The sequence below is a fragment of the Ochotona curzoniae genome, unplaced genomic scaffold (genome assembly GCF_017591425.1).
Source record: "Ochotona curzoniae isolate NIBS_2020 unplaced genomic scaffold, NIBS_Ocur_1.0 contig_46, whole genome shotgun sequence".
In the NCBI taxonomy this organism is placed as follows: Eukaryota; Metazoa; Chordata; class Mammalia; order Lagomorpha; family Ochotonidae; genus Ochotona; species Ochotona curzoniae.
The window spans coordinates 897,459-913,371 of record NW_024466340.1 but is presented as its reverse complement, the minus strand read 5'-3'; the positions used below and the strand labels follow the sequence as shown (position 1 = coordinate 913,371).

The window sequence follows — 15,913 nt, the reverse complement described above, 5'->3', positions numbered from 1 at the left end:
GTCGCCGTCCGCACACACGCCTCGGCGCCAGTTTGCCGGACGGTTTGGAGGCTGAGCGAGCTCCCGCACCTCGCCTGGCCTGCGCCGCTCGTCCTCCTCGGCCTGACCGCGCCACTCGGCCCCGCCATGCCCGTTGATCTCAGCAAGTGGTCCGGGCCCTTGAGCCTGCAGGAGGTGGAGGAGCGGCCGCAGCACCCGCTGCAGGTCACCTATGGCGGTGTGGTGGTGGACGAGCTGGGCAAGGTGCTGACGCCCACCCAGGTTAGCGCAGGGCGCCTAAGGAGGCTGGTGCACGCCGTGGGGTGTGGGAGGGCAGGGGACTACGCGAAGCGGAAAGGGTTCTGGGGCGGGGGGCAATCCTGCAGCCGAAATGGACCCCGAGGCAGCTGCGAGCTCGTGGCGCGGCGCGGTGTGGCGTGGGTGACCCGCGGGCGGCGGCCTCTCCTTGGTTTTGGCAGCCGGGCGCGAAGCTGAGTGCGTTTTGCAAGCGGGGGCGGACTCGAGGACAAAGGCCTCTCCTGCTGTTTTGGTTCCGGACTCTGCAGGCCCGAGGCTGCCAAGTGTGGAAGGGAGATGCTTCCAAGTCCTTTGTGCTTCCTGGTGACCCGGCCCCGGGCGGCGCTGTGCCTGCACTTCCCCAGGGCTCACTGTTTTTGGAACGTTTTGCGAAGTTGATTATTTTGAATGTTTACCTCGGAAGGGTCCAGGTTAGAGGCAGGCGGCGTTAGCTGCCCTTTTCTCAACCGCCGTGCCCACCTCTCTTCCCCCATCCTTGGCGGCCTTGCTTTCTGCTCAGTTTCATGTCCGGTGAAGGCCAGTTTCAGCAGAGCAGGTCCCAGGCCATCGCCCAATCCGGAGACCTTGACATTCAGAAGTAAAAAGAAAAAAAAGAGGACTTAATGCCAAGGCTGAAGTTTAACCAAAAAAAAAGTTTGTTTGAATCATCCACTGGTTCACTCCCCAAAAGGTGGCACTGGCGGAGGCGGGGCCAGGCTGAAACCAGGAACCCAGAGCTTCCTTGGAGTCTCCTACATGGGTGCAGGGACCCCAAGGACTTGGGCCATCTGCTGCTGATTTCCCAAGGTGCATTAACAGGGAGATGGACCAGATGTGGAGCTGCTGGGACTTGAACTTGTACTCTGTATCCATATGGGACACAAGTCACTAAAGGCAGAGGGTTAATGTGCTATGCCCCCCAAGTTGGGCTCCTGATCCCACCTCTTTTCCAGTAGTGACATGCAGGGAGACTGGCCCCATGATGCTGTTGAGACTAACATCAATAATGTCTATAAAATGCCAATCTCTGGCCTGTTGATGACTTTAATAATCTTGTCTGTTTTCAAAGTCAAACAAGGAATATTGGTTTCTTCAGCATTTCTTTCCATCACCTGAAGATCTCTCAGGAACATGAGTGGGGGAACTGGATTGGAATCATAACAGCTGGGACTAGAACCAGACATCTCCTAGCAGGATAGCTGTCTGATACTGGCAGCTTAACCCACTGCACCCCAGTGCTGGCCCCATCTGGAGCATCTCTGATCTATTGGGAACTGGTTCTTTTCTGCAGGTTAAGAACAGGCCCACCAGCATTGCTTGGGATGGGCTTGATTCAGGAAAACTGTACACCTTGGTCCTGACAGACCCTGATGCGCCCAGCAGGAAGGACCCCAAATACAGGCAAGTTGAAGTGGGGGGCATTTGGGAGGGCAGTGAGAGGCATTCACACAGGACCAGCGTGGTGCATGCCTTTGACTGGATGTCGGGAAGGGGCCTGGTATGAGGTGTTGGCACCTCTGCTCAGCTAGCACCATGTGTTCCTGGTGCAGAAGTCTGAAAACCATTCAAGAACCACACGTCCGTCTGGTGTCTGTGTGTGTGGCACCGTGAGCTAAGAATTCAAGAAGAGGACGGCTTCGTCATGGGTGAAATGATGAGAAATTGGTGTGTCAGCATCCGTGTCACCAGAGCACAGCCACAGTTGCTGGTGCGAACCTGGCCTGAAGCTGTTTTCATGCTGCAGTGCAGTTGCCAAGGGGAGCGGCCATGCGGGGGACACAGGCCCGCAGAGCCTCCAGGATTTGCTCTCGGGCCCTTCACCAGCAGCGTTGGCTGCCTCCTTTGTTCTCCAGGCACCTGCTAAGGCAGTGGAAGGTTTTTTTTTTTTATTGGTGTAAAATATTTTTGGAATCTATGCATAGTTTTTTTTTCATAATTTGCATTTTTCATGAATTAAAATTTTTTTTTCCCTAATGAAAAGCCTATGCCTGGATTCCAGACTTTTTTGTTACCAAAGTAAGCTTATATTCATCTTGTAATTTCAAGTTTCTACATTTCTTTAAACACACCTAGAGTTCTCTCCATGTCTATTTCACTCCCCCAAATGCCCCACAGCAGCTGGGAGGAGGCTGGAACCCAAGCCAGGAACTTCATAAGGTCTCCCACATGGGGAGCAGGGGCCCAAAAGGCTGAGGCATCTCCCCCCCACCGCCACTGATCCCCCCCCAGTATCCGCTGGGGTCTGCACTAGCAGGAAACTCGCACTGGGAGCTAGGAATCGAACCCAGACACTGTGATATATGGGATGCAGGCATCCCAGCTTGGTATCTGTGTTCTTGGGGGTACCTGCCCCAGGGGTCACGTGCCTGGCACCCCTGCACCAGCAGCATAGGAACCCAGTGCTGTCACAGCATGTACTAACAGACTGTCCACGTTCCTCCACACAGGGAGTGGCACCACTTTCTGGTAGTCAACATGAAAGGCAACGACATCAGCAGTGGCACCGTCCTCTCGGATTACGTGGGCTCCGGGCCTCCCAAGGGCACAGGTCAGTAAAGGCTGCTGGGGCCAGGGCAAGGGGGCAAGGCGTCAGCGCGGATTGACCCACATGGCTACCTGTCACCGTCTGGGTTGTGAGAAGCCCTCCCCTGCTGGATGCCAGGTGGCTTGCTCACTACCAGGGCAATTGGCTGCCCAGGTATACTCAGCGCCCAGGGTCGAGTTAGCCCCTGTGGGTGTGCTGGTACCTCAGCTGGACCCCTTGCAGAAGGGGCTCAGGGCCAACAACCTGTAGGAAGCGGGGACTTTGATGAGGATGTTACACTGCCCAAGCTGCTCAGGGCAGCCTTCTGGGGGGGCTGCTGTAGGGTGAGGGAGGCGAACACCCCCATTTGTTGCATAGTTGGCCTTTGCCCTTCAATGGCCCGGAGTTCCTTATTCCTTGAAATGTCCCCGTGATGACCATGGATTCCCAATCCATTATGGAAAAAATTGCCTCTGTGTCTCCTCATAGCTTCACCCTCTGCTCTTGAAGACTTAGCTTGGTCTCTTGCGAAGGCTTGCAGGACTGGAGTAGAGTCGCGTGTACCTGCTGCTGTGGCATGTGGCATGTGGCTTATGCAAGCTGTGAGCACGTGTAGGCAGGCAGAGAGAGGCTGCCGTATTGAGGCTGTGTAGCGTGGGCAAGTACTGCCCACGCTGATGGTGAGACACAGTTTGTTCTCATCTGTCCTACCTCACACGATGTCTGCAGGTACAAGGAGCTCGAGGTGGGTGAAGTGTGGCAGAGTACTAGCTTTTGTCCACGCTGTCCTGAAGGTACAAGGATGTCCCTGGCAAGGACTGCTGGTCATGAACTTGGCTTGCAGCTGGAGATGCAGAAGCTTTCCCGACCCGGGCTGGCTCTTGCATCCCTCTAAGGGAGACAGAAGGCACAGGCTTCCCAGAAATCCATGAAGTTCTCTAGGGCAGTTACCAATTTAGGTACTTTCATTATGGGAGTTAGCCACGTGAGAATACAGCAGTTCTCTTGAGTCGGAACTCTGTTCTCATTAAGAGAGCCTTAAGTAATTCCATCCTTTCATTTTGCTTTTTCCTTTTTCCTCTAGTAGGCTGTCATTTATTCATAATAAAATGCACAGATCAGAAGGGTCCAGAGGGTAAATGTCCACCCCAGTCAGGTCCAGTCCACCCCAGAAGGTTCTTTGTGGGGCCTTGGTCCCCATGTCCCTCAGAGCCACCTGTTTGCCTTTGCCTCTGCATCTATGTCTTTGGCTGTTCTTGTTTGTACACGGAGAGGCTGTTTTCAGGGTCTGTCTGTATCAGTGATTGCTTGTGTCTGTCATGCATTCCTTTGGGTAGCTAAGTAGTCCACCCACCGGTGTAGATACCCTGAGGTTGCCTCCCAGTGGGCGTTGGGTTTCCCCAATATTTGGCTATGGGGTGTATTTGTGCACAGGTGTGTCTCCGTTTCTCTGAGATAAATACACACGAGTCGAATAAGCTGCCGGGTCCCGGGAGTCGCTCGGCAGTTCTCTGGATGGCTTGGAGACTTCCTTATTTGCCTCGCAGCAAATGTGTTTATTTTTATCATTTCATTTGAGATGTGGCCCGTAGTAGGCTAAGATTCTGCCTATGGCACCAGCACCCTGGGCCAAAGTGCTTGGACCCTGCACTGACGTGGGAGACCCGGCAGGAGCAGCGTCTGGCTTTCTGCCATTGTGGGCGTTTGGATAATGAACCAGTGGGTAGAAGATTCATTTTCTCCTTCTCCCCTTGTCTCTATAACTGCCTTCCAAAAATAAATAAATAAACCTAATTAATTAAAATCATTCCTTCAATAAAATTTCTATTTGAAAATTAGAAAGACACAGAACTCCGATCTGCAGATTTTCCCTGAAAACACCTACAGCAGCTGGGGCTGCGTCAGGTCAGAGCCAGGAGCCAGGAGCTCCATCTGGGTCTCTGTTGTGGGGGTGAAGACTCAGGCCCCTGCTGCCTGCCAGGGTGCACAGCAGCAGGAAGGCAGAGTCCAGAGTGGAGACTCAAAGCCAGGCTTCCCAGGCTCGGATGCAGCTGCCTTCAGTGCTGTGCAAAAACAAACTGCCACTCCTGTAGTGGCAACTAAATTCCCAGGGTACTTAAGAAGCAAGCAACTATCCGCCACATCTTTATCTGCCTTCTGCCTCTCCCCACAGGCCTCCACCGCTACGTCTGGCTGGTTTACGAGCAGGATGGGCCGCTCAAGTGCGACGAGCCCATTCTCAGCAACCGCTCTGGAGACCACCGCGGCAAGTTCAAGGTGGCATCCTTCCGCAAAAAGTATCAGCTGGGGACGCCGGTCGCCGGCTCTTGTTACCAGGCTGAGTGGGATGACTACGTGCCCAAGCTGTATGAGCAGCTGTCTGGGAAGTAGGGTGAAGCTCAGAGCATCCCGAGGCCCCTCTTCCCCGCTCCCTCCCCAACCTGAGCAGTCAGCCAGCTGTGCTGGGTCACTTCTTGCTGCCTGTCCGTCGTGATTCTAGACTAGTCACTTGCTCCACATTGTATTTTGGTCTCATCTGAACTCTGTTATGGGGGATGTTTTGGTTCTGTAATAAAGAGTCTGCATTCTGCACGCCAGCCCATCCTGAGACAGCCAGAGGCTTGGGTCTCAGGTGTGCCCAGCAAGGGCCACACGGCCATCAGCCCCTGCTCTGCTCCTCCACTGTTGTTGGGCATGGCTGTGTTTAAATGAGCAGCAGGCACAGGTGACTTGTGTCAGGGGTGTGACATAGTCAGGGCCTGTTCAGTTGATCGCAATTCATCGTGTAAGGAAGGTGATCTGGAGTTGCTTCCCGCTGTGTTAACTCAGCTGTTTGCCTATAGTTGAATGAAAATAAAGACCTGGTGAACAATCTGAACCTCTGGCTGTTCTTTCCTTATTGGGGTCTAGGGTTTAGCCCCTTTCCCTGAGCACCTTCTCCCTGTGCCACGAACCTGCAGCAGGAAGTGCCATTCAAAATTTCAGGTCACTTCTTGATGCTTGCTTCTTACAGGGGCTCCCTATCAGCTGGCCCTGGTGTGTGGAAGAAGCTGGCTAAACACTCACCTGCTGTGTCAGGTGCAGGCCCAGAAAGGTGCCTCTGTCACTGTCCCAAGGTGTTAGCCAGAAGCAGTCCCCTACGAGCAGGAGGCAGGGGTCTGTGCAGATGTGCCTTCCTGTGGTCTGGACTGACAGAGGAGGGCCCCCAAGGTAGGCCTGAGCCTCCAAGCCTGCTCATGGCAGCCCTCTGCTTGAGAAACCTGTAGGAGACAGAGGCAGATAGGTTAAAAAATTATTTAGGATTTTTTTTTTTCTTTTGAGAGTTCTTTACAGAGCTTCCTTTCCCTGGTTCTCTCCCTGGGTAATTCCACTGGCCAGGACTCCTTCCTTATACCCATGTGTGGCAACATTGCGATGGTAATTTAAAAATAGGAGTGTCTGGTATTTTCGTTGATGTTTGTCTCTTCTGTCAGTGGGAGCTCAATGACCCTCCACTGGAGGACTGCTAAAGGGGGTTTTCAGTGTAGGGAATGCAGACTTCCTTTGAATACACAGGTCCCTAGTTGGAGCCAGTTGCTGTCTGTGATGCCGGCATCCAATACGGGTGTCAGTCCAAGTCCTTTCTGCTCCCTGCCTGTGACCTGGGAGAAGCTCAGAAGATGGCCCGAGTGGTTGGGCAACTGCACCCGCCTAGGACACCGAGAACTTCTTCCCTGAGAAAACCCAACAGACTATAGAGGCGTTTCAGCAGGCTGAAAGGAAGCGCCATGCAGTCCTCGCTAAGGTGCTACTTGGATACGCTATCTGCTTCCTTGGTGAGCAGTACTCCCACTTTCAAAATGGCATTGAAGCATGCTGTTTTGCACACACGACAGGTTCTCCCAAAAGTTCATGGGAAATTCAGGTAAGAGAAAAAACAGGTTTCAACAATTTTTGCCACACAAAATTCTACTTCCATTCCCACAAACGTTTTGAAGTCCCCTCACATTTTTATAAAATATACCACTTAGCCCATTTTATATGGATCTACCACAGAGCCTGATCAACATAATGAATGGTTTTATTTCACTGTCGTTCCTGTGCAGCTCATCCCACAATCCAACTGCTTTAATTTCCTGGTATCCTAAGGTAGTTGTGTATTCTGTCTCGTTTTCATCAGTTGGAGGAAAGAGACTGTTTTGCTAAAGCAGATCATTAAAGAGTGTGCATGCAAATGTCGTCATTTCTATGACAAAACAACTAAAAGCCAGAGGGCTATATGGCGTTCAGGTATCTGTCCAGGAATACTCATTTTCAGTAGACAGAGAAGCAGGTCCTCAGGGAGGTTGGTGAACTCAAGGGCCTCACATTTCTCATACAACCCTGCAACTGGATGACTGCAGCTCCCAGGAACTGCCGCTAGCACCTCGTTCTTGCGGCGTCAAGGTCCTTCTTAGTCAAGCACTATTGACTGAGTCCAGACTGGGACAGAGAGGACCTTGATAAGGACAGCACCTGTGACCTCACCGACGTCAGGGAATTTCTACATTTGTCTGCTGACCACACCGAGGTGGACGAAGCAGACCCCAGGTTGTTTTTCTGCTTCACCGTAGACGGACTGTCCGTTTGGGATATGTGCCCCGGAACCGCCCAGCTTTCTCTTCAGGCCCCACCCTACCACTTGGCCTGGTTTTCTTAGATACTTTGTCCTTCCCGCCCCCCCGCCCGATAGTTTTATCCCCTTCCTAATATTGTTTTTAGATATAAATCATAGGAGACTCCACTGTGAGCTGCTCAGGAAACTGGATGGTGATCCCTGACACAGGCTTCGTGGCTGTGTTTGCCCTTGTTGGTAACTGTTGTGGTTTTAGGACCGTCCCTTTCTGCTCATAGTGAACATGGAGTGTCACAGCTGCCCATCCTGCGGGATGCGAGAGTGACCTTCAGGTGACCCTGCCACAGAGCAATTTCTTCAGGTCCAGGACTTAGATCCTTAAGAACGAGAGACTTCCCGAGATTGTCCTGAGCCCACAATCAGAAGCTACAAGTTCTATTTTCTGCTCTCTTATGGTCAGGCATAGAAGATTATTCTAACAAAAACAAATTATCCGTGGCATCCATTCAGATATCTGGTTTCTGATGCTTTCTCTCTGGCCTGCTTTTCTCGCAGGGTGCCCGGCTTCTCGGCCGGGGGGGCTGCTTGCACACAGTGAGTGGGCATGAAGTATGTGTGTGCATGCGAGCATATGTGTGTGTGTGAGCGTGTGTATATGTGTAAACATCTGTATGCTTTTTGTCTCTTAAAGGCAGCCAGGCGCAGGGGGCCCTGTGGCCACGTTCGGCAGTGCTACAGTCTCCAGCCCTGCACAAGAACTCTGGAGACGCAGCTTTACCTGGGAGAGGATCTTCTCGGAGCAGCCGAGGCCAGGGAGGGTGGCTGTCCCTCGGCATCGGTAACTGGTGCACCTGGAAGGGAAACCTGCTACAAGAACACAGCAAGGCGGTGTGATGAACACTTTTATTTACAAATATAATTAAAAGCTCTGACAGTTATCATGCTCTTCCTTGGAACCTGAAAAATGTCTTTTTTTTTTCTTTTTAAAGTGCATGCAAAAGAAGTAAAGCCTTTTTTTTTTCATCATTTTTTATTGTAAGAAAATACACGGTTTGAAAGTGTGAATAATGCAATATTTATGACCAAGATATGGGACTCAGGAAAGGGGTGGGAGGGAAAATCAAGATCAAGATCATCTGACTGAGAGACAGTGTGGAACTCCAAATACTGAATTGGAAAAAGGAGGGGTGGGGAGGAACAGGAGGAGGAAGTAAAAAAATTTTGATCAGAGAAACAGTTAAAATACAATATGAAAATAAGTAATACCTCTCCTTAAATTCCTTCTATACACAAAATACACGATTTGCCAAAGCCCAATTTGTGCTACTGGGATTCTGTGAGCTCCTTAAGTGTATTCACATCCTCTGCAACAGCAGAAAATGATTATGATACAATCAGAATATGCTGAAGACAAGTTAAACTCTTGCCAGCAGGTTCTTAAAAATCACAAGATCTCTTCACCCCACCCACCCACCCCAGCCCCAAAAAAGTAATAATATGTCACCACTGATATGTACATCACAATTAGTTTCTGTAAAATGTATCAAATTTTCAATCTTTAATAAAACTTTGTTTTTTTTTTAATTCCTGATGAATAAATACCAAAAAAATAAAATAAAATAAAATAATGCAGCAGCTAGTTAAGGTGTAAGGCTGCGGCTATTGTGTCTCTCTCCCCCTTGGCATTTATTATTATTATTTTTATTCTTATTTATTTATTTTTTTGCTTTACTTTCACAGATTGGTGGTGATGAGTGATTGCTTAAAGCAATATACATCCACTTTTTTGTTGTTGTTGTTTATTGGTTTTGTTAAAACTGTCTCCAGAGTTTTCACTGAAACATTTTTGAACCACATCCATACTGTGACGTGTACTATGAGTAGAAGAGATGGCCGGGTTTTGGCCAGCACTGAAAGTGGACACGGGGGAGGAAGGGGGCCCCTGATGGAGTAAGAATAAACAGGCACTAGTCCGACACGATGTCAGTAAGAGAGAGAGAGAGAGAGGAGTTGAGAGCAACGCCCGTTCAAATGGGGAATGTGGTTTTGCAGGGTCTGAATTTTTTTCAGCTTTCTTTTTTTTTCTTTTTTCTTTTTTTTTTTTTTGTAAATGGCAAAAAAAAAAAAATTTAATCTCATCTATAGTCCTCCTTAGGAAAATCTAACGTAACCAAATTCCCAAATCCCATTCTGAGGCTTTCCATGTCAAAAGTTTCAATCTCTCGCTCTTGCCTTTCCAGTAGGTACTTTATCCTCTCGCTGCGTTCCTTCTGAAGGGCAGCCAGCTCCTCTTCAATCTGGAATCAGCACAACAAGTGGTTCTTCAGGGGGTGGATCTCCCAACAAGTGGACACACACACACACACACACACACACACACACACACCAAGAATAAACCAGGCCAAAGAAGACGAGGGTAGTCCTGTGATAGGCGTATCTAATTCATTCTATCTGAAACTTTCTCACAAGCCAGAGATGCTGGGGCCTCCCTGGGGCCGGCAGTGCCATCTGAGCCAGGCGAGCAGCTGTGCTGATCTAGGTCAACATGCTGTTTCATCAGGAGAAGCTCGGGAGGAGTGAAAAGGCACTCACACACAATTAGACGGTGCTGCGTGCCCACAGAGAGCCGTGTGCCTCCTGGGTCATTAGTAATTTAGTTCTAGAACAGGAGCTGGGAAAATAGTTTCTACACTGCCTTCAGGAAGCTACTGGAAAGAAGTGCTAATAACTGAGTAAGCAAATAAATGCTGAACAGCGTTGGGTTGCTTTCTGAGGCCTTTTTCTAGTTCACATTCCTGAGAACATCTAGCACAATAAGGATTGGTTATGCACAGCACTATCAGCCTGTTTTCATTCTAACTTTTTAAAAATCAGCCCTACTCACGATTTCTTGTGGTTTCAAAGTAACTAAAAAGGCACGCGCCCATTTGGCTTCTTCATACCATTTAGTGACCTGTCATCATCCATGGGCAGTACCTTCTACATGGCCTATCTGCCAGCCAGAGGGTTGGGAAGGGTGAGGAGTCCACAGCAAAGAGGCAGAAAGGCATGGGCTCTGGGATCAGACTTAGCAGATAACCATGCAGAGCCTTTGTGTTCTGGCCTGTAGGATGGATGTCTACTGCTCAGGAACTCTGGGACTCTAAAGAACATATGAAGTGAAGATGTCTGGCTTCACCCCCCTGCAAACACAGAGGGCTCCACGAATGGGCAGCTCCCTGTTCCACACGCCCCGCCCCCAGGCCCCACGGCATGGACCTGCAGTAACCCGGTCCTACCTTCTGTTCAAGATGTGCTCTGCGCAGAGACACCCTCTGCTCTAGCTTCTGGAGCTCCCGTTCATGTTGTGCCTCTGTTTGCATCTTGATTTTGCTCTGGTAGGCGTTGAGCAGCTCCATTTCCTGCTGGAGCTGTAGCCTCAAGGCCTGGCATTCTGCTTCTTGGGCCTCGTCAAGCCGTAACTGTGGGTACAGAAGATACACACTGTCACACACCCCTCGCCTGCAGCACTTGCTCACCACCGGGAGATGCCCTGGGTACATTCAGAGCGAGGAAGTGGAACAGTGAAGTCTGCCCAATGGGGCTACAGAGTTGTAGGAACACATTCTCATGAGCATGACCTGAAACCAGAGCAGCAGGTGTCAGGACAGTTACATGCCTGTGGGCTTTGGATGTAGACTCCTGAGCTTGAATCCTAACTCACGGTTCATTTAAGATGTCATCTTCTATCTCCCCCTGACCCCTTGTCAACAACAATAGCTCCTCTCGTCTAGGATTTGTGTAAGAACTAAATGAAAGGATTCACATAAAATTCTAGATACACTTCTTCATGGATGCAAGGGATACGATAAATGGTTGTTACCATTATTTGCATTTCACAGACTGTTTCCTTACTTAGATAGCTTCAGACATACTTAGCTCAAAAAAAAAAAAAGGGCAGAGAATCCAACATTCTTATACTCTTTCATCAAGTAATGTTGAGCCCAGTTGTTGAGAATATACACTATCTTGCTAGCCAGCTCAGCTAAAAGCCAAGTGGTTTAAAATCTCTCCCCAACACAAGGTCTCCTTGACTGCCTTACAGGGTGTGCATCTTTAGCGGGATTGTTTAGGGAGGATGCTCACTCCCACCCCACCCCCATCCCAGGTTTGTTTATTTTTCTTAGACAGTAATGGGCCCCTGGTTAACCAATCACACTCTGAATTTATGTGCATGCTTCCATATGGCCCACTGTGCCAAGACACCTATTTTCCTTCTTATTCTTAGTGACAATGAAGAATTTATCTCAATATCTTGAGAAACTACTTTTTGAAACATCCTTAGAATAGTTTTAGCAAGTTATTTGCATGGAGTCTTCTCTGGTGCTTCCAGAGAAATAGACTGCAGAAACAAGGGACGTAAGGTACACAGTGGTATTTCCAAGGTACTCCTAACATTAACCCTGGCCAGGTCTCGTCAAAACCCACGAGAAAGGAAAGACGGCTCTCTTCTCATTTCCCTAGTGAGAAATCTCAGAGATGCCAGACACGATGACAGTGAGCCTGTGTCAGAAACAGGTCTACAGGCCAATGTCCAAGAGCTTCTTGGCTTTCAGTTGGGCTTATTCTGGATTCCTTCTGGATCTGGAGGGTTCCTTGCCAGTATAGGAAGCAAAAGTTTTGTTCTTTCTTATAAGCCTTGAATAACTGGGTGAGCAGTTCATCCCGCGTGCAGGTTAGATGCTGAAATATCTCCATTTAAACAGAAATTTCTAGTATTGTATTAAAAACCTTAATAACTACTGTGACAACATGCTAGCTTGAAATATAAAAGTCCCAGTGCTAGGAATCAGAGGATGTTCTAGAACTCAGTATCCATCACTTAAAGCTACACATACCAAATTTGTCACAATGTAGCATAAGGTTTAGGTAAATACCATGTTTGTCTCTTCAGGTGGATTAGACTGAAGAAAAGGATGTGACAGAAGCATCAAAATGTAGTAGCGGTCAAGAGCCAAGACACACAGGCTCCTTTGCAAATAGGTTCAAATCTAAGCTGTCCTGCCAGTAGCCATGTGGCTGTCTCTGCAGTGTGGGTGGCACAGCCTGGCACTCAAGTCTGGTCAGCTGCCAAGTAAAGTTTTCCAGGGCACAGACACACTCATCCCTTAGAGACTGTCAGTAGATGCTTGTACACTACAGTAGCTGACACAGCTGACCCTGTGATGAGCCAAATTTGCCTACTGCCCCAAGCAAGAGGCTTTATCTCCATAAACCTGCTTCCTTAGAGATAAAGCAGGGTTAACACGCTGAGTTTTTAAACAGTACCTGAAAAGGGTTTCACAAAAATGAAATCACATTTGTAAAACGCATGAAACAGCGCCCGGCATGTGGGAAGCAAGCAGTCGTTACGGGACATCTACAGTGATCGCACGCATACTTTCAACTCTCTGGCATTCCCCTCTCATGGGCAACCAGGAGCCCATGATCTTGACCCCATTCTTTCCGCTCTGACAGAACAACGTTCATCGAACACTTGCTGTAGGCAGGCATTGCTGCAGAAGCTGAAAACACAAAGAACAAGCACCCACCTCTGGCCTCCATCAGCTTTCGGGGCCCCTCTCCTTACCTGGGACCTCTCTTTCTGCACCCCTCCCCTTGCACTCACTCTGACCCCATCCCACTCCTTAGGATGCTCTCACACAAGGCTCTGATGTCCCTGATGGAGTGCTGTTTATTTTCCTGGACCTCCCAGCAGCTGGAATGCTTGATGAATCCATCTTTTTTTGAAATCTTTTCCTTTTGTCTTCTGAGATTGTATTCCTGATTGGTGTTTGCCTCCCCACACTGGAGGCTGCTTTGCAGCTAGTCTATACTTACCTAGATCCAAATAAATGTGTCATTCCTCGGGGCTTTGTCCCGAGCCCTGCTTCTCCGACCTGTCTTCCTCAGCAACCTCCTTTATGTTCTGTTCAATCCCTCACTTGTATCTCTATTTTCGACTCCCCTCCTGAGGTCCAGACTAGCTTAGCGAGTCCCCTGGTGACATCATCACCTGGATGTTTCCCAGGCCCTCAAGCTCAATAGCACCAACACTAACCCATCATTTTCCCCTTCCCATTTTCCCAATCCGTTCCACTTCATATGTTAACATATAGGCAAATGGCACCATCGCCTATCATTTTGCTCAAATCTGGGAAGTGGGAATCATCTTTAATACCTGGTTCTCCATGCTCAAAATGCTCTCAACTCTACATTCATCTCAATCAAACTCTCATGCCCAGCATCTTCATAAATGACTTCCTTATGGCCTTGCCATCACCTTCCAGGCCATTCTCCATTTGACATCGAATGATGTTCAAAAATACAAACCTCATGTCAGGCCCCTGATGAATACTAATACTCTTGAGTGACTTCCCATTGCTTTTCTAGGATAAAAGCCACATCCAAACCTGTAGGTCCTGACAGGACCCGATCCCTGTGCACCCCAAGGCTTAGCCTCATGTTGGTCTCCTCCCGATTCTCTACATTCCAAATACAACGGGTTTCTCAGAATTCTTCAAAAGTGCCGCTGGCTTCTCGTCTTTACACATGGAATTTCTCAACCTAAACAAGCATGTCAGAGAGACTTCTCCCAATTCTCCAGGCCGGGTTAACTCTGCTTTTCATCCTGTTGGCACTTTGCACTTGCTCTGACAGTAGATGGGGCATAATTTTTCAAGATTTGTTTCCTTCATTCTTCTATAGGTCCCAAGAAGACATGATAGGTGGCAATCTTATTCACCACAATATCCTGGGATGCCTGGGACACGGTGTACACACTCCACAAATGCTGGCTGCCTGGAGTGCACCTGCTCCCTTCCTCTAAGAATGTGTGTAAGCCTCTCCCAAGGAAAAAGTCTTCCTTTTCTTGTCTTGTCCTCTTGCTGTAGCCTTCCTTCTCTCCCTTCACTGACAAGGGCCTGGGGAAAGCAGATTCATGTACAGGTCCTCTCTCACTGTGCAATTGCTCTCGATGCACTGTGATAGCTCCCATTCCCACCTCTCCATTCCATGACTTACAATGGCAAAAAATACACTACCAGAGCCCACGGTCCCTGTTACATTTGAAATCACCAATTGAACCTTTCATTTAGGCTTCTGAGGCATGCTCTGTTTCCTCTCTCATGTTTTTGATTATTTGTCTTCCTTGACTCAGCCCTCAGATGCTGGTGCCCATCAGATTCCTTAATTCTTCAATTGTTTTTCTAGAACAATTTCCTGTTCCTAGCAGGACATCTCTTACCCTTACCAACAAGTGACAGCTGTCCTCAATTAGCCATGAGGTCTTTTTGTCTTCATTCTTGACATCCCTTCTGAGCTGCAGCGTTCCAGACCTGTACCTCTCATCTTGGATACCCACACAGCTCAGATACCATGTCTGCTACTTTGCCAGTTACCTCCATGTGCACTCAACTGCTCTTCCGTTCATGTTTCTATCTTGCTAAAACGATCCCACTCTATTGTCAAACCTACCTCTCACTTTGGTCACTCTGTTCTCACCATCTGCCCAGCATGCCGTCAGCCCAGGTCCCCGTCCCTTTTCCTCTGGACTGTTAGAATAGCTTCCTAACAGTCTTGTTACCTTTGTTTGCCACATTATTGCCAGTATCTTGCTGTAACACAAATAGAATCCTTATGTAGAATCCTTAAAACAGAACAGGCTTCAACGACTAGTCACTGTTTACATAACAATGTCCACACTCCTAGCTTTCTGGACTCCTGAGAAATGGTTAACTACCAGTTTCCCTTACACGTGGATTCTATACTCCTGCCACAGCAACCACTTGTTTCTCTAACATGCCATGTTCTATCAGGTTTTGGAATCTCTGTGATGAACTGTATATCCTGCTAGGAAAAGCTTTTCCTCTTTTGCCCTGCATGGTCAACTCTATTATTCTTTAAGGCTTGTCTCCCTGTGAAATCTTGAATTTCCACAGGGCTCCCAACTCCGGTTGCCCAAGACCTTTGGGACCTCTCTCTTGGATTCCCATGATTTTTGCCCTTGAACTCTGGACTCATGCCCACTCTGTCTCCAGATACATGCTTTCCACTTTTTGGACATTTGTGTGTCGTGGTCCCACTTCCAAGCAATCTGTTTACCAAAATGGATTCCTTCATTTCCTTGGCTTCCACTGGAGAACCATCCTTAGATTAGAGGAATTACCCCTTCTTGTTGCCCATATTGCCCAGCACCTCCCACTTTAACTAAGCAATAATAGCTTATCTCTTACTATGCTTTTTTAGTACTGCTTAATTATCTGACCTGTTTTGACTGCCCAGAGTGAGGGCAGAGACCACGTGTCTGTCTAGCTCTCCACTCTCTCTAAGCCAGCACAGAGCTGATCTCAAATGCTTAGCAAAACCTTATGAGATGAATACATGTGTCTGTCTAGCTTTCTCACTCGACTGGGAGCTCAGTGAGGACCAGAACTGTGCCTTGTTTGTTTGGGACTGGCAGCCGGTAAGCCTTTGATGAATGGACACATGATCTTATTTGT

General features: G+C 48.7%; 2 protein-coding genes across 6 annotated transcripts in view; one reads left to right on the top strand and one right to left on the bottom strand.

The window, feature by feature from the left end:
• PEBP1 (phosphatidylethanolamine binding protein 1) lies at nt 1-5,678 on the top strand. 2 transcript variants are annotated; one of them, XM_040986917.1, is made up of 4 exons: nt 1-261; nt 1,568-1,681; nt 2,728-2,824; nt 4,974-5,678. In XM_040986917.1, the coding sequence occupies exons 1-4, from the start codon at nt 127-129 to the stop codon at nt 5,189-5,191; spliced, it is 564 nt and encodes a 187-aa protein (XP_040842851.1). In that variant the 5' UTR covers nt 1-126; the 3' UTR covers nt 5,192-5,678. The 2 variants fall into 2 exon arrangements, with proteins under 2 accessions (XP_040842851.1, XP_040842850.1); XM_040986916.1 differs by having other exon boundaries at nt 2-261; nt 1,568-1,677; nt 2,724-2,824.
• A 3,545-nt stretch (nt 5,679-9,223) lies between these two features.
• Nucleotides 9,224-15,913, bottom strand: part of TAOK3 (TAO kinase 3) — a 154,276-nt gene continuing 147,586 nt past the window's right edge. For all 4 annotated transcript variants that reach the window (XM_040986914.1, XM_040986913.1, XM_040986912.1 and 1 more), the window contains 2 exons: nt 10,673-10,855; nt 9,224-9,691 (listed from right to left, as the gene is read on the bottom strand). In XM_040986914.1, the coding sequence (XP_040842848.1) occupies nt 9,530-9,691; nt 10,673-10,855 (345 nt within the window). In that variant the 3' untranslated portion in view covers nt 9,224-9,529. The remainder of the gene's footprint in view (nt 9,692-10,672; nt 10,856-15,913) is intronic.